The sequence below is a fragment of the Perca flavescens genome, chromosome 17, assembly GCF_004354835.1.
Source record: "Perca flavescens isolate YP-PL-M2 chromosome 17, PFLA_1.0, whole genome shotgun sequence".
Classification (NCBI taxonomy): Eukaryota; Metazoa; Chordata; class Actinopteri; order Perciformes; family Percidae; genus Perca; species Perca flavescens.
The window spans coordinates 8,934,318-8,958,077 of record NC_041347.1 but is presented as its reverse complement, the minus strand read 5'-3'; the positions used below and the strand labels follow the sequence as shown (position 1 = coordinate 8,958,077).

The 23,760-nt window shown below is 40.6% G+C and overlaps 1 protein-coding gene across 2 annotated transcripts in view; it reads right to left on the bottom strand.

The window, feature by feature from the left end:
* Positions 1 to 22,017, bottom strand: part of edaradd (EDAR-associated death domain) — a 30,058-nt gene extending 8,041 nt beyond the window's left edge. Inside the window, exons 1-4 of one of the 2 annotated variants that reach the window (XM_028603926.1) lie at positions 21,841 to 22,017; positions 11,380 to 11,438; positions 4,359 to 4,401; positions 2,200 to 2,273 (exon numbers count right to left, since the gene is read on the bottom strand). In XM_028603926.1, the coding sequence (XP_028459727.1) occupies positions 2,200 to 2,273; positions 4,359 to 4,401; positions 11,380 to 11,438; positions 21,841 to 21,898 (234 nt within the window). In that variant the 5' untranslated portion in view covers positions 21,899 to 22,017. The remainder of the gene's footprint in view (positions 1 to 2,199; positions 2,274 to 4,358; positions 4,402 to 11,379; positions 11,439 to 21,840) is intronic. The other variant, XM_028603927.1, reaches the window with a different exon arrangement.
* Between the last annotated feature and the right edge of the window lie 1,743 nt (positions 22,018 to 23,760).

Sequence of the window (23,760 nt, the reverse complement as noted above, 5' to 3'; positions counted from 1 at the left end):
AGATCTGCTGGATCAACTTCGATTTTGGACCGGGATAAATGATAACCTATGTCAGATTGCAGGAACCCAGGTTGTTCTATTTGGTTGACAGTTTGTTGTCAATTTTGTTGACATTTCATTGTATTGAATATTATGTACACTCACCTAAAGGATTATTAGGAACACCTGTTAAATTTCACGCTAATGAAATTATCTAATCAACCAATCACTGCTGCTTCAATGCATTTAGGGGTGTGGTCCAGGTCAAGACAATCTCCTGAACTCCAAACTGAATGTCAGAATTGGAAAGAAAGGTGATCTAAGCAACTTTGAGCGTGGCATGGTTGTTGGTGCCAGACGGGCTGGTCTGAGGATTTCACAATCTGCTCAGTTACTGGGATTTTCACCCACAACCATTTCTAGGGTTTACAAAGAATGGTCTGAAAAAGGAAAAACATCCAGGATGCTGCAGTCCTGGGGGGCGAAAATATCTTGTTGATGCTAGAGGTCAGAGGAGAATGGGCCGACTGATTTCAGCTGATAGAAGATCAACTTTGACTCAAATAACCACTCGTTACAACCGACGTATGCAGCAATGTGTGAAGCCACAACTTTGAGGCGGATGGGCTACACCAGCACAAGACCCCACCGGGTACCACTCATCTCCACTAAAGATAGGAAAATGAGGCTATAATTAAAAATAATAACAAAAAAAAGAAAAAGATCTGCATCAAGATGCCCATAGTAAGGATGGTGACTGCTGATTGGTTGATGGCGGTCGGTCGCATATTCAGAGAATCCCCAACATATTATCTAGTGCAGAGATCATCAACAGGGGGTCCGGGGCCCCTCAGATTGTGTTTACAGTTTACGTACACTGTACTCTAAGTGTTAAGTGTATTACTTACATTGCAATATAAATGAAAACATAACTTAAACACTGCACTGCAGTTTTTAACACTGGTACACTGCTCTGTCTGTCCGATAAAATGGCCTCTGTGCCTTGTTTTCCTTCTTCTGCGCGATGGTGCCGCTGTGTTTTAATGTGCTGGATGGTGTCATTTTTCCCGCCGTGCGCTACATTAAAATCAATGTGACACACCTTACAAAAAGCGTGGAGGTTGTCGTTATGACTCGGTAAGATGCTTGTAAATTGTTGGCGCCCAACACTGATGAAATTTACAGTTATATTTTGATTTCTTTGCGGGAACACTGCCATTCTTCTGCCATTTTTATCGGCTTGCTTTCGGGTCAGAAATTATTTCCGCGAAGCTTACGCAGAGACCAACTGGGTTATAGGTTGCCAGGTTGAGGGTTATAGGTTGCCAGGTTGAGCTAACAAACGCGTTGAAAAATGTATATGGTGTGTGGATTGTGTGAATAGGATGCGTTTCATACAAGATCTGGCAACTGGTCAACATTAGACAAACATATTGCTCTGATTATTTATAAAGGAGTTTGGGCCATGTAAATTATGGGAGATTCCCGGGAGAAATAACCAAACCGGGAGGGGTCCGGGAGATAGGCCTAAAAAACGGGAGAAACCCGGAAAAAACGGGAGTGTTGGTAAGTATGCATATTACTGCCACCGGTTAGGCCTAAAATTTCCGTGCATTGGGGAAGACTGGATAACGTTTGTTATATTGCATCTACATCTCACACTTCAGTGTAAAAAATTAAAGTAGATTATAAATGGTACCAAAAAGTGATCAGTTCTTCCTTTGTCCATGGTGTAACTGTCTGTCCCTGACATATGTAAAGTAGTTTTGTGATATTGTATCTGTACTAACAAACATTCACATAAAAACTCTATGGCAAAGGTGCTGATATGATAACACAGGAATAGGCTGACCTATTATATCCATATTATATCGACATGGATATATGAGACTAAATCTCTTCTTAAATGTGGATACCATAATATCGTGATAGTGTTTTATTTTCCTGGTTTTAAAGCCTGCGTTTCAGTAAAGTGATGTCATTTTCTGAACTAACCAGACTGTTGTAGCTGTTTTATTATTTGCCTTTACCCACTTAGTCAATATATCCACATTATTGGTGATTATTTGTCAAAACTCTCATTGTGCTAATATTTTGTATATTGACATTGATGTATCTGGTAAAAATATGGTGATATTTGATTTTCTCCATATGGCTCAGCTTTACGATAAAATGACTCATATTTCAAACACAGGTTGCATTAAAGGTGCTGATACTGACCTGTCTGATTCTGTCTGCGGATGATCTCAGGTATCCAGAGGACATGGAGCTCAGGTGGAGGGTCACAGCATCTGCTGGAGACACATTCCTGATATCAGACCACTGCAGCAGTACCTAGCGCTGACACATATGCTTAAACAGTTCACAACGACAGAAGACCGTTTCAAATGTACTGTACATTCTCAAATAGTGGCCTGGTCTAAATTTATCTTCACAGCAGAGAGAGGCCTTTGGCCATTTGGTTCAAGTTCAACTTAGAGACAGGTCTTTATTTACGGTATTTGATTTATATATTTGACCTACTATTTGAAAGAAGACAACCTGAACTCACACAATTCCGTGAAATGAACATGGCCCCTTAACTCAAAATCTGTAAGCATATTCACGGAATCGCAAAACATTCCGTGATGGGCCCACGGAAGAATTCTGTGAAATGAACACGGATCGCCAAAAAGTCCATGATCGGCCCACGGAAGAATTCCGTTTAATAAACACGGCCTCTTAAGTTAAGTAAAAGGTGGGTGAAAGTCCTGTGTTTGACCCAACCACCCCCCGAACCAACCTCCTTACGCGGAATTTCAGCCTTACATACTACTTGCTACCGTAGTCGCTCTTAATACTACGTCATCTTCTCATTGACTTTACATTGGCATTGTTTTCCGTGGTGGCCACACAGATTTTTCACACGTTCCGTGCCACCACCACGTAATGAGCTGTTAACAATTCGTGATCATTTCATGGAATTCTGTGAGGGCTGAAGTAGACTACCTCTTTTCTGTTCCTGTTTCATTTAGCACTTCCTCCATGTCATACCTCCTCATAGTCTCTATGCTCAGTTTATATTTTGTTTTTCTATTATAGTTATTTCACCTAATTTGGATTTTTTATTGTATTTTAGTTCTTGCGCACCTAGTTTGTTTTTGTCATGTATATAACTTGGCTGCTAAAACACTACTCAACTTTCAAGTTGCATTTGTCACATACTCAACATATTTCTACGTTATGCAGTGAAATGCCTTTTTACTAGTACTCTGTCTTTCGTTTTTTTCCCCAGTCGCTTGCACTTTGCCAGGAGGCAGTGATGTTTCCTGTTTCCAGTACGGGACTCTCACACCGCCTCAAAACACAGCGACAAGCCTGATCCATGCTAACAGGACTGGCCACCGCAGCAGGACACAGGGGGGAGTTCCTCCAAAAGTTGAATCCGTCTCAACTTTTCGCCGCAGACCGCTGTGGTATTTTTGCTCCCCCCGGCAGCCCCGACCGCCGCAGACTAAATGCACTATCCGTTTTTGCCGCACCGCGTTAACGCCGAAATCGAATCAGTTCATCCTCCAGTCCAAGTGGACGTTTCTGCCAAACTTGAAGAAATTCCCTCCAGGGTTTCCTGTAATTTCGCCTTCACAAGAATTGGACGGACGTACAGACGGATAGTTGGTATATTATAATGGCTCTGGCCATGGCTATCTTCTGAAAAGATATTACAAGATAAAACTAACAAACCAAAACCCAAGACAGGGAGGGAGATCTATAAAAAGGCTTGGCTATAAAGATTTAGAAAGGTTTCTAAAAGCCACTTAAAACAGTCCCAAGATTCAGCATCTGATAGATTGGGGAAGAGAATTCCAGAGGGTTTGGGAGGAAACAGCAAATGTGTGATCACCTTTTGTTTTGCAGATGGATTCGGGGATGGATAATAGCTAATTAGTACTGATAGTTAAGGCAGATTTATAGTAGTACGTAGGATCTACGCAGAGCCTATACCGTAGCCCACGTACTGTAAGTGGCCTACGGCGTTGTGAGGATTTATGCTTGTGCGCTGGTGTGTCTGTGTTGTTCTAGGGTATCTCTTTAAGAGAATAGCAGAGCCGGTTTGTGTGTGTGTGTGTGTGTGTGTGTGTGTGTGTGTGTGTGTGTGTGTGTGTGTGTGTGTATGGTAGAGCGAGTGAGAGACTGACATGATTAGCTTCAGAGCGAGTACCTGACTTGACCATGTGAGCCGTTATGGCTTCTTCTTTATTTTACCATGCCTTTATTGTTTGTGCCGGCCACTCTGCCTTTTATTTGAGAATTTACAGTACGTATGAACTATTGATAGAGATAGTACGTCCATAAATGCTTTGTGAAATGAATCATTGTGGTTGTACCCCCTTATTTACCGTTAGGATCTGTCACCTGCACTGGATAATTGGCCTCCAGTGACTGTGGGAGAGACAAGGGCGACAAGAGAATATTAGAAAGAGAATGATTAAAGTTGAAGACAGTAGGGCTGTGTAACAAATTCAATACTTTTTAGGCACCGATGGAATTGCCTCCTTAGTATTGAGTATGAAAAAATGCTTCCTCATTCAATACCAAATTTCAATACCTAAGGAGTAAATCTCATCAGAGTCAGTGAGCAAATCAGCACGCAGCATGCTTCTACCATGTTCTAATAATGTCTGTGATTGGCTCTCTTACACGTCGTAGAGACACGCAGGAAAAACTCTACGTTACACAGAGACGCTGCACGTAGTTGGAGCTGGAAAATAAATAAAGGATTTGTGCCATAGTGTTGTAATTTCTTTTCTTTCAAAAGCATTTTATAAAACTGGTATCAAAAGAAGTATTGTGCAGAAACCGGTATCGAGGTCACAGTATTCGTATCGATACCAATATCAAAATGTTTTGAACGATACTGGTCCGTGTACTTTTTCGGGTTTTGTTTTTCAATAACAGGTATTGAAAAACAAAAAACGATGGTTATTTGATTTTTGTTTTAAAATACAACATTTGAAATTGAAATAAAAGGCATTTTTTCCTTTTCATGGTCAAAAGGGGATGGGAGAAATTTAAAATATGCTGTGATTTTCATTTTCTATTTCATATAACAAAAATAAAATCACTCGGAAATAGAAATGGCGCCAGCCTAGCCTACCAGTGTTGCTTTCAGCCCAGGCTAAAATGACTTTGGAAACCTGTACTCTTGATAATGCTTGTGGGGAATTTTATATCACAATTATTTATTCCCCTCTCTCCCTGCCTCCCTCTGACTCTCTGTCTCTACCTGCCGCAGACAACTTCGCCCCACTCGAACCAGCTGAACCTGAGCTGGTTCACGGCTGTAACGTTACCGTTACGCCACCGTTAACAATCCCAGCAAACTTTCTGTTGCTGCCGTTAAGTTGGGATCAGATCATGGAGATCAGACCTCCGGTGCTGGGTCTAATATTGTAATATTAGCTGCTGCAGCTAGCTAGCAGCTAGCCACCAGCCCTGTGACCTCGGTCCCCGCAGACTGAGGGCGTTTCCCAATCTGTGTTCTTCTATTGACTTGTGTTCTTGTGTTCCTGTGAAACGTCATCTCGTGTTGCCAAAGTACTGGCCCAATACACAAGTTCCCATTTCGCCAAGAACAGTTAAAATTCCGGATGTATTCTTGACACGCCCATTTACCGAGGATGCATCGGTTGGTAACTTGTACGAACTTCGCAGCACCTGTATCCCAACATTCATTTCGGCATTCAATGATGGTTGGATTTCCAGTACATAGACAGCCCAAAAACAGGACTATTTTAAAAAATTTTGCCATCTTATTCCTCACTAAATTCACTTCTGAGAACATTTTAGGCGAGAAATGAAAGGTTTAGATTTCAAATATAGGCAGTCTTGCGAAAATCTTTGCCGAATTGACAATTAGCTCCAAAGTTTTCGGAGTTTTCGGAGCTCCATAAAGTGACGCGGCCGCCAGCTGGCGCCTGCCGGGGCCGCTAGCTTGGCGCTCGGACAGTCTCACTGGGAGACCCCGCTGTAAGCCGGAGGTCTTTTAGACCGGTCCCGTAAATAAGAGGCTTTTATTTTGCAGTTGACGGATTGTTTGTTTAAATATCACAACACGTTACCACGAACCTGTGTTAACTGTCTTTTTGGAGTTAAACTCAACAAGCACACACACACACACACACACACACACACACACAGCGCAGCAGGCAGAGATATACCATAGACTGTATATTATTAGTCTATGAGATATACCCGTTTCTTTTTGGGAGACTTGTTTAAATTATGCCATAGGCTATAGCCTACATTATATTTTGTATTTAGTTCATATTTTTGGTGTATTTGTTTTCTGATTTATTAGAAGTTGAGTTTCATTCTTTATGATAAATGAACATCTGGACATGAAGTGGTAACATGCTATGGCATGTTATGTAGACTAAAGGGGAGACACCAACCTTTATAATTTGAATTTCTAATTTCCATCTCCCTGGGCATATACAGTGCACTACAATAATATAGAAATGATAATTCCACATAACACTAATATGAACACATAGGACACACCAGTGCATATGCCTATTTATTTGTTTAATTTAAACTGACTTAAACTTATATGCTAATAATAGTAGGGATTGCGTTCCACTCTTTTGAATAAGTAAAGGGTGTTTGAGCTAAACCATAAACAATCAAATTAAAGCTCAATTAGTTTTATTTTTCAATATTATTACAATAGTTGTAGCATTATGAGGTTTTCTTGTCCGGAGATTGTTTTAATACAAAGTGGTTATATTGTTGTGGTTTTTATTTCTAGCTGGTATTTTGGAGCCTTGCAGGTAGCCTCTGTGCTGGGGGGTGTTGAGAAGGCATCGTCTCAAACTGTTAACAGAGTTTTCTCTGCTTGTGAACTTGCGAGTTAATTCTTCCAAGAACAACCAGCAAGAACGTTCTCCCCAAGAACACAAGTCCGTAGTTTGCATTCTAGGTATTGAGAAAAGGCCTGACTCTGGTCCGTCTGCAGAGCTGGCGTTACCCGCTCTACTACAGCTTGTCGAACAGACTTGAGCTTCTAAAGATACCGGAAGTCAATGGAAGCTGGCTTCTCTCAGCTGCAAGGAGCGGCAAATCTGTCGGTGTCGCGTTTTGGGCGTTTTGAGCGTCAATCAGAAAGTTGAAAGTAACTTTATGGTAATGAGCTATGACGCGGTTCAGCAGCAAACGCCAGCAACCAACCAATCGGAATATAGATGTTCTTCGCGCTGACTGCTTCCCGGAGAAACATACGATGTAGACTTTCGTTCCTACCAAAACATTAATTCCGTGAAAATGGAGGAAAAGGTCATAATCACTGTTGCTTTATGATATGATGTTGTTTGCATCAGGCAGGTAACGTTAACTGGTCGTTAACGTTACCTGCCGGTCACATGGTGTCTAAACAGGCCTCTCACGGTGAAGTCTTGCACGGGTCAACAGCTGGTGCTGCTCGCTCTGCCTGCATTCTGCTGCGGTTTTAGCGGCTAACAAGCAAGCTAATTGCTAACAGACACCGCTGCAACCAACAAACAATACAAATTCTGTCATTATATATGTAATTTATAAAATGTTTCTAGTGTCAGCGTACTGGCAGTGCAGTGGCTGCTTGTGCTTTGTCTTCAGTCACGTGTTGAACATTATCGAAGAACGGTCAAAGCGTCAAACAGCTTCCCGGACTTTGTGACAGGGCGGCCAGAGCTTCTTTGCAGCTCAAGTCGGCAGCGGTGTGTACGTACAGTAGCTGAGCTGCAATTTGCAGCGCTCGTGATTTTTCATATTTTCTCTTCTTTGCAGATAGTGATAAGCTATGTACTGATGCCAGGCAGGCTTGCTAGTTGCTTTTAGTCGAAGTGTGTGAGATAACAAAACTTCCTTTGAATATAATGTGCATATAAATAGATGGAATAAATAAAAGTCCCCTGAAATAAATAAATAAAACCGGGACATTCAAATGCTTAACGTGAAAAAGCTTAACGTGGTTTAATCTACCTAAACAATGATCAATGATTACCAAATTTCTCTCTCATATTGCTATTCATATCCACTGAAAACTGTCAAAAAAAATCTAACCCACTTTTTCACATTAAGCGTTTGAGAATGTCCCGGCTGCAGTTGAAGGGAACTGTAGCCTATAACTTCCTGAGCGACTGATCATCCGTTTTTACATAAATATTGGAGCCGGGACTTTAACGCGTTAATTAAGATTAATTAATTACAGACTTTAATGCGTTAATTAATTACACAAAAAATAACACGTTAAACATTTTTTACGCATTTTAATCACACTTATTTTTGCACCGCGGGACGTTTCTCACTGGATGAGTTTCGGCGGACCGATTATACTGGAGCACCAACTAGCGTTCATGACTTCAGACCTTTTATATATGTCAATGCTTCAGACAACAACAAACCACAGTGAACATGAGTGAAGAAGCTGACGAGAACGCTTTGGTTGGCTCCGTGGATGGGACATTTTGTTATAAAAAACGAACGGATGGAAGCGTCGATTAGAGCATGGTTGTGTGCAAGCTATGCAACAAGGAATCCTCATATCACCGCAGCACATCGAGCCTCAAGTATCACCTCGACGCCAAACATTTAGCAGCTAGCGTGGACGTTAGCCCGACTCCGAGTACAAGGACCCACACCCAACCTACACTCCACCAGATGACTGGTTTAAGGACCAGGGTAACTAAGTCTGAATGTACTTGAAAGTATTGTGTTTTACTTAAAAAAACATAGTTTACAGAAGGTCTACCTACCTATAGGCTACCTGAATTTCTGAAATGTACTATATTTCTAAATATGCTATTGCTACACTTAATGGCAAAAATTGCACTGGTCTGCTGGACTTGGTTGAACAAAAATAAACAATATTGTGTTGCTTAAGCTTATGTATTCAGTCATTATTCAATGGTATACTAAAAATACATGTAAAAAAATTTAATTTAATTAATTTCGATTAATTAATTACAAAGCCTGTAATTAATTAGATTAATTTTTTTAATCGAGTCCCGGCCCTAATAAATATACATAAATATGGCTATGAAATAGATCACGAAATACATAAATGAGGCAATATGAACATAGGCATTAGTCATTATAGTTCAATAGCCTAAGTACATATGTTTTACTTATATTTATTTCAGGACGTCTATATGCATGTTATAAGGAAGTTTTGTTATCTCACAGACAAAAAGCAACTAGCCAGCCTGCCTGTTATCAGTGCGTCATATCACTATCTGCAAAGAAAATAAAATATGAATAAATCACGAGCGCGGCGGATTGCCAGCTCAGCTCAGCTAGAGCAGGTAACGGCAGCTCTGCAGACGGACCAGAGTCAGTCAGCACCGGGGAGCGGACCGCGGGGACCCAGGTCACAGGGCTGGTGGCTAGCTGCTAGCTAGCTGCAGCAGCAGCTAATATTAAAATATTAGACCCAGCAACGGAGGTCTGATCCCCATGATCTGATCCCGAACCGCCGGTAACTCTCTGCCATATCAGCAACAGAAAGTTTGCTGGGATTGTTAACGGTGGCGTAACGGTACCGTTACAGCCGTGAACCGAAATTCTGTTTCCTCAGCTGGTTCGATTGGGGCGAAGTTGTCTGCGGCAGGTAGAGACAGAGAGTCAGAGGGAGGCAGGGAGAGAGGGGAATAAATAAATGTGATATAAAATTCCCCACAAGCATTATCAAGAGTACAGGTTTCCAAAGTCATTTTAGCCTGGGCTGAAAGCAACACTGGCAGTGTTGCCAGATCTCGCGAGACAAATAAGCAACCAGGCCTGTGAAAACAAGCCCAAAACAAGCGACTTTTTCTACGGACCCCCGGGAAGAGAAAAATAAATAAACTGTGTGCACGGTTTTACAATCCGTGGGTACAGATTGTCAATTTACATCCATGTGAACAGATTGGTAAACTGTGCGCAGTTTTGCAAAACTGTACACACGGTAGTTTATTTATTTTTCTCCCCCATGAGCTTCAGGACACTGACTACAATAGGGAGTTAAACCACCTTTTAACATTAGAAAACTGATGGGATATCAAATATAGACTGATGTACCAAGTACATTATATACACACGTGTATATAATAACCTTTTGATAATTAAAATTTTCATAATACCATCCTGAATTCACAAATTCTTTATTTATTATTGCAGGGACTGCAGAAGATCCCATTTTTAAATAACTATAACCCAGAAACAAGAGAAATTATTACGACGGGTTGAATCCATTCTTTTACTCCTTTCTCTTTCTCCCAGTCTTTGTTATATTTCTTCCCGTATTTCGCCCACTTTGCCCCGGGCATTTGTTCCTCCAAAAACTCTCCTACAGTCCATTCACCATCAGTCGCGACTCGCGCGTATTTACATTCAGTCACTCACTGACGTTTTCCTAAACAGAAAAAAACTGATTGCCCTGCTCTGCCTCTGATTGGCTAGTATTCGTTGCCATCTGGGTCAGAGCCAATTAGAAGCAGGATGTGGGTGGGGAAAAAACTCTGCTGTCTCCTGTGTGTATGGGGAAAGGGGAGGGACAGAGTGAACAGGCAAGACTGCTTGACAACTTATTACGGAGCTGAGAACAAGCCCAAATAAGCAACTACACTTCAGAAACAAGCCCAAAAAAAACGCGACCCACGACTACCAATATTTGTAAGCGACATTACAGAAAAACAAGCCCAAAGTCGCTTATAATAAGCGGACTTGGCAACACTGAACACTGGTAGGCTAGGCTGGCCCTGTTGCCTTGGAAATGACAACATCCGGTCTCTGAATATGAAAAAACAAGCCTTTTTAATTTCTATTTCCAAACGATTTTATTTTTGTTATATGAAATAGAAAATGAAAATCACAGCATATTTTAAATTTCTCCCATCCCCTTTTGACAATGAAAAGGAAAAAATGCCTTGTATTTCAATTTCAAATGTATTTTAAAACGAAAATCAAATAACCATTGTTTTTTGTTTTTCAATACCTGTTTATGAAATGAAAATCGAATGAACGAAAAAGTACACGGACCGATACCCAGCCCTAGAAAAGAGAAACCTGAGAAACCTCTGTTAACTTTTCTCTTGGGAGCTTTGTATTCAGTCTGTTTATAAGACTGAGGCAACATTCAACATGTAGTCTGTAACTGTCGAGGAAAATGACTCCTGTGTGCAAAGATAGGGAAGAGCCTGCCAAAACCTGTTCTTCAATGAGCCCCTGGGCGCTAGCAATCACAGCACAGTGTGTTCAGTTATGGTACATTTCTTAGCAGATTACTTTAAGACTCTGCTTTCTGAGGAAGATCAATGAGAAATCAGCAGAAAGCAAACTGGATAGAAGACAAGTCAAGACAATGAGACAGTTAAACAAACACAAGAGTAAAGAAAAGATGCTTACAAATTCTGCCACAAAGCTGGTGGTGTCTGTGTCCTCCACAGGTTCAGAGCTGCTTTGGTCTGTTACAAAAAAGGAAAACATGCTTTAATATTGTGACTATATGCTGTCACCTCTGCTCATGCCATCCACTTCCTACATATCACCAAATTATCAACTGCAGAGATGCAGAGAAAAGCCACATCCTCCAGCCAGCGGGTTTATTTGGTATGAGAGTATGACGTAGTTTGGACATGTTAATGTAGGCAGTAAAACTGGCTAGTGATGACACATCATGATCATTTAAAGGAGGTAAACTGTCATTTGGAAGGCAAGGAGACTTTTTCATCATATTGCTTTATGTCATGATCGTTATATAAGCTACATTAGTCAGCCAAATAAAAAAAGTGTGAGTTTAGGTGTGTTTCCCCTCCAGCGTTTAGTGCATGACAGCTTCTCAGAAACAATGAAATTACTGTTCAGCACCAAGATGGAACACTCTTAAATCAAATGCCCTCAGCACTGAAAAGGAATATTTTGAACAAGCACGGATTCACGGATGAGTTGGGCGAGCAGCACAAAGGCAGCTTTTCAGCTCCATGTGGGCCTGCATCAGTCTACGTCACTGTACAGCCATTGTATCTAAAGGGCTCCAAATAAAGAACTCACCTGGCCTTTCTTGGGTTACACTCTATGACGATTAAACTTTATTTTGCATGGGAAACTAGAATACGGATTAAGTGATCAGGTGTAAGCAGGCTGTTTCCTTCATTCAGCTTTAATGTGTTCACAGAGGAAAGTTAAAAAAAGAAAATAAAAAAAAATTACATTTCTGTAAACAATCTAACATTCTTCTTTAAGTTCATATCTATGTTCCCATCCTTCCATAAGAATATAGAGCAGTTTTGATGTTGTATCATGTTATAATGCTCCATGACATGTTTTATCTGTAACACAGGGAATATTGGACTATAGCTAAACTTAAAAAAAACGCAGAATCAAATCTTAATCGCAATATCTGGCAGAAAAATCACAATTAGATTTTTTTCCCCAAATCGTTCAGCCCAGTGGATAGACAGGGAGAGAGAGAGAGAGAGAGAGGGGGATGACACACAGCGAAGGGCCGCAGGTCAGATTCAAACCTGGGCCGCTGCAAAGGACTCTCTACTGGGTGAGCTAGAGGTCGGCCCAGCACATCACGAGATCTTTGAACAGTTTCTATCCCAAAGCCGTCACCATACTGAACTCCCAACTGAAAGCACCCCCCCCCCCAAATACATGCCAGCATTAATGTGCAATAATCCAATTATTTCTACAGTGTATCATACTCAAAGCACTTTACTGTCAGAAATGGACTTTTATGAATGAAATTTTAATACCGTTTTTAATTGCATACGTTGACAACGAGTGTATGGTAAATTTGCTGGCGTATGTGTGATATGAGTGAGTATGGATGGACGATCTATCTATCTCTGACTAAGTCAACACTCCAGTCTGATTTTAAACAATATTGTTTAAAATCAGACTGGAGTGTTGACTAAGTCAGAGATAGATAGATAGATTGCAGGGAGCCCGGCCGAGCCTGCTGGGGAAGCCGCTACAGCACACACAGCGGCCGGAGAAATGTGCACAACCGAGATGTTCATCTAACATTTGTAAAAAAAAAAAAAAAGATACAGCAGCGGCTTTATTTTCTCCGTAGGCTTAGATTACAGCTGCCAGATTATTTCTCTGTTTTGTAACTCGATGATTCAGAGTGTCATGCTGTAATGCAGCACAGCCTGCCTCAGCAGTCTATATCTGCTTTAAACTAAATGATATCATTAACTGAAAGTATGTGCTAAGATCATTGTTCAACCTGTTGCAAACTCCTTTCAAACAATCCACAAGAACAGCGCGCTTAGGCTCGCTAACAGCATCTCTTCTGACTCCATGCATGTTTTCAGTTATACCAACTTCTGCCTTCTAACAGGCGATATAGAGCCCCTTCGTTTAGATACAACAGGCTAAAGAACTCTTTTAGACATCCGTGTATCCTGTTGCTAAACCATATCCAGTTTGCTGCCAATTCAGATCTGGATCAGAAGATATCACGTAACATGGTTCTTCTTCTTCATGGCTGTTGATGTCTTCATCTTTGTACTACATGTGTAATTGTTGTCTAGCTCTGTGTGTATTTTTCTTTTTATTTCTTCTTTTGAGCAGGGCTGCTCGGGAACGCAAAATTAATTTCAGTATAAACTGACAGTAAAGTTGTATTTTGCACAGGGGATGGCAATCTGTTTTATAAACTATATTTACTTTCTGTGACTGTGGTTGGCTGCGAGCGGACTGTTTAAAGGTTAAAATGACAAAGGTGAAGATTGTCGTTATTTTTTATAATCTTCAGTCATCAGTAACTCCAAAAAGCCTCCCACATTTATGAGCACTCGTCATTCTATGGAGGCACATGTGCATCATTACATTATTTTACACACACACACACACACACCCCTTCAAAGGAAAATGAAAGGTAAATCCCCACCATGACAGCTCTGTAGACCAACCCACACTAGGAAATGTTGACATGTTGCACTTTGCTCCAATATTGTTTTCAGTCTCTATTTCTAGAAATGAATTAGTTACTGGGTATATAAGTGTGGATTTAACAATTCAAGGCTGACTAACGTGCTGAACACACTCGTTTTTCTTTTCCATTTTTGTTTCATCCTGCTATTGCATTCATTCAAACTACACTCTATTATTTTTTTCATGCACAATAAAACCTTTGCACGTAGATGTATAGAAATTTCACGCTGCAATAGCGTGTCAGAGAACTTTAAAGGACTCACCATATAATTAGTTTTCTATATCAGCCAATGAACAACAAATTGACATTAATGCCAACCACTTCCCAAAGCAGTTCAGTCTAGTTTCAGAAGCAGGCATGGTCCTGAAACTGGTAACAGTCAGAAATGTTCTATTCTTGTACCGTTGGAGCTCAGCACAGTCTTCCATACTGTTTATCACCACATTCACACTGATTGGAAAAACATGTAAAGGTAGCTGTTTTCAGTCTGTGACGAGCCCTCCTGTGAGTCAAGCTGGCTCCCCTGGGCAAATAGTGCGTTCTATTTGTACTCGGAGGTCTGATTTTCCAAGGTCAAAGTTGGAAACATGCCCCCCTGATGTCGGATTTCCGAGCTCAGAACTCAGACAACCTCAGAGTACCCCAAGCTCAAAATCCAACATGGCTGCTCCGTGCATCAACAGCAGTGAAAGCTGTAGTAACTTACAGTTTATTAGCACTTCTGTGTCATTTGTGTCTCACTAAATCAGTTGTACATACAGTCCTGTTCAACTTATATCTGTGGACTTGTTACTATGCTGTTTGTTTGCAAAAAAAAAACAGTATAATAATTTGTTATCAACTGTTTTTTCTAACAATAGCTAACCTGGCTAGAGCTGACCCCACAATGATCGGTCACAACGTAAGGGATACTCGGACCAGCCTGCCTGTGCCACCGCTCATGACACATGATCGTGTCTGACCACACTCCATTCCACCCAGCTGATGCTGCTGCTCCTCATCTCGAGTAAAGACCTCCTTTTCCCGTCTAAAGACCCTGAAAGACACCGTGATCAGACACTCTGGAAGTCTTCCTTGTCCTGAGCCAGCAGGAAAATCCCATCGCAAATCTGTTGTGGCACTCACCTGCTTGGACACCCTATCCTCAGTCAGGGACTTCATCTCACAGTATGGAAACAGATCATGCACCCCCCTGCCATGTGAAAACAACCAGGATTCAACAATAAGGGTTGCCTGATGGCCCGGGGCAATTAAAAAATTCTGCCTAGTAAATATAACAAAACACTTGTTCCATTTTATAAATTATGTAATCTTTCTCTTGCCCCCTCCCGTGGCCCATGTCGGAGAATACTTATTGAATGATTTGATTTGAATGTGCTGTTGGCCAATTAATAATTGAGTTGTCTCTGTCTTGTTAGAAATAGAAGATAATGGCTGCGTACGAGCTGAAGCCAGAGTGTGTTTCAAGTGTCCTGGAAGACGGAGGTTTTTTTGGGTGGCAACAGAGGATGTTGATGACACAACTACAGCAAGTACAACTACTACTACTACTACTATGTTTTGTCAAGTTGACCGCAAGTTCAAGAGTTCAAGGCATAAAACATGTCTCATATGCAGTTATTGTAGGTTAAGAAACAAAAAAATACAAACGTTCCAACATCAAACTCTATGACAGTAGAAATGATGGTATCTTAAAATGTAGTCTCTTAACTCAGCTATGACACTGTCCATGGTGTGTTTATGAAGACTGAATATAAAAACATACATGAGTCTTTGTTGTTATTTGATAACCACTAATAAAAAACAATTTGTATACAGTAGGTGCCAGTAAAAATTGTAGAGTAGAATTGTATCTATTTTCGCACGACTGGGCAAATGAAAAAAAAAAACATTAAAGGGGTGATAGAATGATTATATAGGGTATTTCACACTGTTCCTTATGGTCTCCTAATAGGGTATGTAACATTGGTTGGGCTGAAAATGGCCCGGTATTTTATGGGCCCTTATCCATCCCTGTGTTTTGGCCCTATTTGGAATGAGAGCTTTTCTTCCAAATATGGTATGCTCATGAATATTTAGAATGAGCTGCGCGCTAATTGGTTGAGCTAACCACATACACACACACACTGGAGACGAGACAGGAGGTCTCATATTTCAGACACTGCAATGTTTCGTTACTAAATTCACTTTTTTATGTGAGAAATCAACTATATAAAGCTCAAATATGGGCCGTTTTACGAAAATGTACGGCTAATTGCAAATTTGGTTAAGACGTGTCGGACTTTAGGAGCTCCACACAGTCTGATGAGAACGCGGCAGCCCCCGCTCCGCTCCATACCCAGGAGAAAGTCTCCGTTTCTGGGTTACTGGACTACCGGGGCTCGGGGCTCCACGGAGCTGGCCAGCTGCTGGCATAACTAGAGTATATTTACAGTTTGAATTTCGTCACGCCACTTATATAACGGCTACCCTGAGGTCTTACAAAGCTAACACTTGTGTCCGATTTCAATTTAATGCATTTTTGTAAATGTGAGGGGTTTCGTTAGCTGCTAGTGTCCCTTCAATCCTATGGGTAAAGATCGCGGATAGCTAGCTAGCTACTCTTTTGGGATAACTATAATATACTGTATTTACACTGAATTTCGTCACACCACTTATATAACAGCTACCCTAAGGTCTTACAACGCTTTTGCCGGCTGTGACGGAGATCCATCTAGCTCACAGCGAACCGGGGTCTATGACGGAGGACACGCCGGGCGGCGAGACAGCATCTGCGTGCCTAGATTCAGAAGACTAAGCTGACCTCAACTGAGTTGTGTCAACTCTGAGCGTTGTTGAGATTTGCCCGTTTTCAGCAGCAATTTCAAATTGTGAGATTTGTAGAGGAAAGAGATGTCAATGGGATTTTGAGGTTCTATTTATGTCCTGTTTACCCTCCAAACTGTCGTTTTTCAACTATGACAAGGTAAAATCGATTTTGCATTCTATCACCCCTTAAACGTTAAAGCCTGCCACCACTGTTACAGGAACATCCATTTCTTCAACACAGCCACATACTGCTTCCCTGGAGACAAGCTCCTGGGGCTGCGGCGTTCACTCCCATCAGATATAGTCCATGTGGGGACAAACAACGCAGCTGGTCAGCAGTTTGAGCTGACCAAAAGACTTTTCAACTTTTTAAGTAGTTGTGGAAAGTTTTTATTTCCTATCCTATTCCTACACTGGCCCATGGAGCGGGGCTTTTAAGCAAAATCCCAGCATCCACTCAATCCGCCTGCAGACCTCACAATATAGGTTTAATTGACAATTTTACTTCTCCCTCTTCAGAACTGACAGAGTCCCCCCCGACATGCTGGGTAGCTCAATGCTAGCGGCCAACTTGCAGCACACTCTACAGTCCTCTCCATGTGACTGACTGTTTACATCCCCCCCACACACCCCACAATCTCCCTCTTCTATATATCAGGCCAATGTTTCCAGCACTGGGCCCAAGGCCCAAATCACAGAACGTGCGTGCGTTAATCATTAGGGGTGGGAATCACCAGAGGCCTCCCGATACCATATCATCATGATACATATGTCACAATAACATATTATTGCAATTTTAAACTGTGATATATTGAAATGTATTACCTTTTTTCCAACTTCAAATTTTTCCCAATTTCAAATGACGTCCCCAAAAGGAAACTTTGTCAACATCTGTTTTATTTATAAAGAAACATTTCTCTGTTTGTTTATCTCACTTCAATTTTATTGCTGAAAAATGGGATTTTCAAGCAGACAAACTGACCAACACATGAATAATAAAATATCGATATAATGTGCAGCAATACTAGCCTGACAAGCCAGACCCACATCAAGATGTAGGGTCTGGGAACTCACCATTTAGGGAGCTCAATCCGAGGGGCGGGATAAACGGTTGTCTTTCAAATTTCCTCTGCACGCAATAGGATAGCGCTACAACCAACCAGAGCAATGAAAAAGGTAGCAGAGTTGATAGATTAAACTTTGGCCGTATCCGGTTGGCAAAACTCTGAACACATCTTCCTTTTTTAAAAATGATTTCAGTGCTGCAAATTAATTATTATAATTATTTACATTATTTGCTGCCGCTAGGGTGCGTCTAGATTTCTAGGCTATATCAATACAGTATGGTCACGGAAAATATCACGATACTATGCTGTACTCCCACCCCTATTTATCATGTGTCAAAAACATTAGTAGCATTAAAAGAAATTTGCGTTAATTCGTTATCATGTCAATTTTGACAGCCCTAATATATATATTGTGATCTCTTTAAATGTCTTTTTTTGTTTTAACAACAGTCCAAAACCCAAATATATTCAGCTTAATATAACATAAGTCAAAGAATACCAGCAAATCCTCACATCTGAGAAGCTGAAACCAAGGACTTTTTGGCAGTTCAGCTTGAAAAATGACTTCATGAATAAATCAATTATCAACATAGGATCAATCGACTTAATCGTTTGAGCTCTAAAAACTGCCCCTACAGTTCACACTAATATCTCAGCACATTACATCTCAGGCATGAACTGTGGCTGTGTTAATTACTTGCAGGAGAAATGCAGCAGACTTATGTCAAAAGTAATAAAAAGCATAACATTTTTTTTTTTTCACAAACTGTCCAAGCTTGCAATAGGGTTACCACATAATGATTGTAATGTAAAAACAATAAATTGCTCTCTGCGATGGGTTACCTCCTCAAGCAGTGAAGTAATAGTTGCCTGGAAGGAAGATCCACCAGAGTTATCATATTCTAAGAAACATTATGCAGTAATATAAATAATAGGTGATTTCTAGGTAATATGCTCAAAAGTGCAAAACTACCAGTATATAACTTAACATTGCAGCCCTGGGTGGCAATCCCCTTTAATTATAGTGCATACAGTATTAGGACTTACAGCCAGTTACCCAATTATCAAGTGTAAGTCGAACCCCAGATCAGTTGAGCATTGTTTCTCCCTCTCTGGGAATGCAGGGGCATGTGACTGCATGCTCTGGATAAAGTTCAAGAGATGAAATATAAACCACATCAGAATACATTGCTAAGGGCCATAATTCCACACAGGTGAACCCAGCTTTCCTCCGTTCTGACCACCCATGTCTTCTGTATGGCAAAGAACAGTTTGTAAGCAGCCTGTGGAGTGGGTGCTTTGCTTTATCCTGACTTTGTTTCCACACATGAATGGAGGTGAATGGCATGCCAACACCTGACCAAGGCCACACTCAAGTCTAGACTGAAAGCAGCTATACACACACACCTTGTACAAACTCTCTGCTACATGTGTATATAAGGTACATAGCTGATTGTGGGTCTCTTGTACTATGTGTGTATCTGAACATGATGAGATTGGTACAGTATATTAATGCTTATATTACCTCTTTAATGACATATCACCCAATCTAAACGGGATGTTTCTCCCTGATCGGAGTCACAAGAAAACATTCTGCAAAAACTTACTGTACTTTTTAAATAGCTTAATGTACTCTGTTGTATCTGTGCAGTGGGTAACTTGAAGCAAATACTTTAACATTTTGGGAAACACCCCTATTCACTTTTATACTGCGAGTTGGATAAAGTTTGATACCAACCTTATGTCTTTGTGTTAAGTACAGAGCTGGAGTCAGAATGTGGTTAGCTTAGCTTAGCTTAGCATACAGACTGGAAGCAGGAGGAAACAGCTAGCTAATGCCTGTATAGTGACTAAAACACAAATCTGTGTTCCCAATCAAATCTGGCAACCCATGCTGCAGTCAAAGAAGTCAAGTTTCAGTGAATAGATCAAAACATATCTAAATCAGTGCGAGCCGATAACCAAACTGTATGAGTCAACCCCGAGACGTGCAGGCATTGAGCTATTTAAGTCAAATTCAACTGTTTCCAGCCACAGTGGAGTATAGATGAAGTAAGAAGATGTCACAAAAGTGACATCTGATTGGTTAACTAGTTCTACTGTCATAGCTGCAAACCCACAAAGCCATCCGTGTAAATGCGTTAATGGTTCTCACATTGCTCAGCTGGGATGTGAAGGGGCGTCATAGGTTTTTAGCTATAAATTACTAAAAACCTATGACAAGTTGATGATGTAATCAGATAGTGGGCGTAACTTGGCTTACTATTCCAATAACTATGCTGTTCCCAGTCTTTGTTACTTGAGAATATGTTTGCTGAGGCATTAACCTTTTCATACGCTGTCCATATTAAGAAAATAAATTCAATAAAGTTACAACCAGACTACCTTGAATTTCCATTTTAAACTTTGCAGCAGCCACTTTTCACTGAACTAAAACTACACATCTGCAATAAATGGCAGTTTAGTAATGGTGAAGGGAACTACAGTGTTTACTTGGATCATATAGGATTGCAGAAAAACAGCCATTAACCCGCAGGGTGACTAAACACATGTTCATTATCCAAACATGGTGTGTGAAAGTTTGTTACACTTAAAGGAAATGATCCAGTCAGGTGTAAATACTATGCCGTGAGATCATGTTTCTTTGTCTTCTGAGGTGAGACAGCAGGTGTTGGAAAGCCAAATTTCTTTGATGTGTACATATTGGTGAATTTGGAACAGAATCAAAATGTATGAGAGAAGTTCTTCAGCTGTACAAGGCCTACAGTTCACTACAGAAGCTAATGCTTTTGTTATGACTATTATTGCCACTGTTCATCACACCCCCAACCGGCACCGTGAGACACCGCCTACCAAGAGCCTGGGTCTGTCCCAGGTTTCTTCCCAAGAGGGAGTTTTTCCTCACCACTGTCGCACTGCTTGCTCTTGGGGGAATCACTGTAATTGTTGGGGCTTTGTAAATTATAGAGTGTGGTCTAGACCTACTCTATCTGTAAAGTGTCTCGAGATAACTCTTGTTATGATTTGATACTATCAATAAAATTTAATTGAATTGAATGCATCATCCAAAACAACAGGACAACATTGGAGAGGGACACTGTCACTGAAAACCAGAACAAAATTGTACAATCATATTTATAGTTGTGTTATCTCATATAAATCACTGAATCATATGTAGACAATGCCTTCCCTCACCTTTTAGCATTTTAGCAGGGTGAAGCTAAGGGTTGCAACTAAGGTCTTTATTAATGTTTTATAAAGACATTAATAAGAACAACTTTGGGTTTGGCTGCCAGGGCTGTAGCTACCAGTGACCAGACTGTAATAATTTGGGGGTTTCTTGACCCAAGGAGGATTTTACATTCTATGATCACAAATAAAACTGTGTATTTTAGATAGGGCTGCACGATATGAGGAAAATATCTAATTGTGATTATTTTGACTGATATTGCGATTGCCATATGAATCACGATATTGGAGGGAATTATCATTTTTGTTCTCATTTTCATTGAAACATATTAAAATAAAATAAAAATGATTATAGTGTGATATTTGCGAGGATCTGTAGCCGGGATAAATCTTCCTCTTCTAAATATTGGGGCGGAAAACCCGCTGAAGAGCTCTGGTATAGACAACTGAACAGACAGTGGGCTACTATAAATCTGTAGGCTTTCCATTACTAGACTAGAGGAAGGCTTCTTTTTTCATATCGTGGAAACTTTCTTAGTTGAGGATGCGGATGGCTAACCAGGAAACACTTGCTGTTTTCCCCAAACTAACGGTGCACACAAATGTTCTAAATGTATCTATTAAGGTAATCAAATCAAATATTTTAAATATAATTATTGGTGTTACAATAAAAATAAATATAAGGCATGGCAAGATCCATTTAAGAGGTCTGAAAGTTAGAGTAAGATCGACTAAGATCATGTAATACCATTGAAACGCGGCTTTAAATCCGACCTTTACCACTGGAACATCTGTATGGGTACACTAGCTGTTATGGACGCAGAGTTTTAGACACAGGAATATTTTACTTACCGAATGGTTCCTTATACGCCCTTAAACTGCTCATTTTTGAATCGGTGACGTCTGCCATGCAGGGAATCGTATCAGGGTGGGATGTAAAGTGTCGATATAACGTTAGGAGATTAGAAACAGACCGTAATAATCCTTCAGTGGGAGGGAAGAGGAAGCGCCGACAGCGGCCCGGCGGCGGCAGCTCAGCTCGCTCTAATGCAACACCTTGCTGATGAAAAGGTACTAGGAGCCGTGCTGCCTTCACGGTCCCCTCGGAATTTCAACCTCTCCATTTAAGAAGTCTTTAATAAAGGCGCTGTAGACCTATGCATTGTATATTGTGTAAAATCATCATACTATCAATATTGAATGTAATTTTTTTTTTTTATTTCGATGACAATTTGAACACTGAATTCATTGTCAACTTACTGGTTTTATCTGACACATTTTATTTAAATAAATGCAAAACAACAAATGTTAATGTAATAAAGGGGGGGATTTTTGGGCAAACTTTAAGTAAAATATCAAATATATAAGAAATGATAAAATATATATATATATATATATATATATATATAGGTGTAAAAAGGGCCGACAACTCCACCTAGGTTTTGTTGAGGCCTAGGACCTCTTTAAAACTACAACAGATAAAAGGTTAAAAAACAGGTTATTTGTTCTGGGGTGGGGGGTGAAGCAGTAAAAACTGTATTTTAAAACAATGAATAAAACAAGTTAAGAAACCACATTTATTTTAACAAGGATAAAACAATAAAATGTACTAAAAAAAAAAAAAAAAAAAAAAAAACACTAAAACCAACTACTTAAAAATAAACTAAAACAGTCCAAACAGAATGGGAGTCTTGACTTCACAAAGTCCACAGGGTTCTGCTGACAACCAGTTTCCTCTCCTTACGCGGCCCTCCTCGGGTATAACCTGCAACAGAAAACACTCCGGCCAGTAACACGTCCTCAGCAACTGTTATCACTTCTTCACGTTCATCCCCACCTAACACCGGTCTCAAAACTGGACTTACGCGGAAGGGAGAGTTCCACACTCTCCCACTTTCTCCGCTAGCGGTCGGTGTTTGGGTTGCTTCACTGTAGCTTCAGGCCTCTAAGGTTGTTTCCCTTTGTGTCTTTGTCTGATCTCCCGTCTGCTTCGCCGCTCGTTCCGAGTGTTCTGTCGTATCTCCACGTCTTCCTGGATCCCCTTTTGCTGCTATTCTGTCCTTTTTTTATATCCAACAGTCGATTCTCTGGCTCCCAGGTGTAAATCCTTACCCTAATTACTGCATGTCCGGTGGCGGAAGTAAACATTAAAAAACACACATTTCAAAATAAAAGCATGCAATAAAAAGAAGATAAAACCACAGCAAACGATAAAACACAGCAAATCCAATAAAAGCATGCTCACAATAAAAACATCCACCTCCACCCCGTGACATCACCCCCAATTGATCCTTCGCTAAGCCACGCCCAAAAACTGCCACAGGCCATTCCTGGCTTAGCAACGGTAACTAGGCCTGGGAGGTCTGTCAAGCTTTCAAGCGAGGGAAACACACCGAAGCGTTGTGCGTATGGATTGTACAAATCCGATACCCGGTATCCTAAAAGTTTGGATGGGGTGGTGGAATTTTTTCTCTTCGCGAAACCTAACACCCAAGGGGAGAAATGCCGAGTAGGGATCAAGCAGTGTGGGATGCCCCATTCACAACTAGCTAAATGTCAGACAATTTATTAAAAAGATAGTTTAGAAAGACAATCGCGTTTTCATATACAGGCAGCTGCCGTCTTGGGAGCTACTGTCTTTCTAAACTATCTTTAGTTTAAAGTTAGGATTCTGACTTTATTCTCAGAATTAAGATACATTTCTCACATGTGGTCTTAATACTCTTTCGTAGTCACCAATGTTGTACCAGTACCTGTAAATAAAAACTGTAG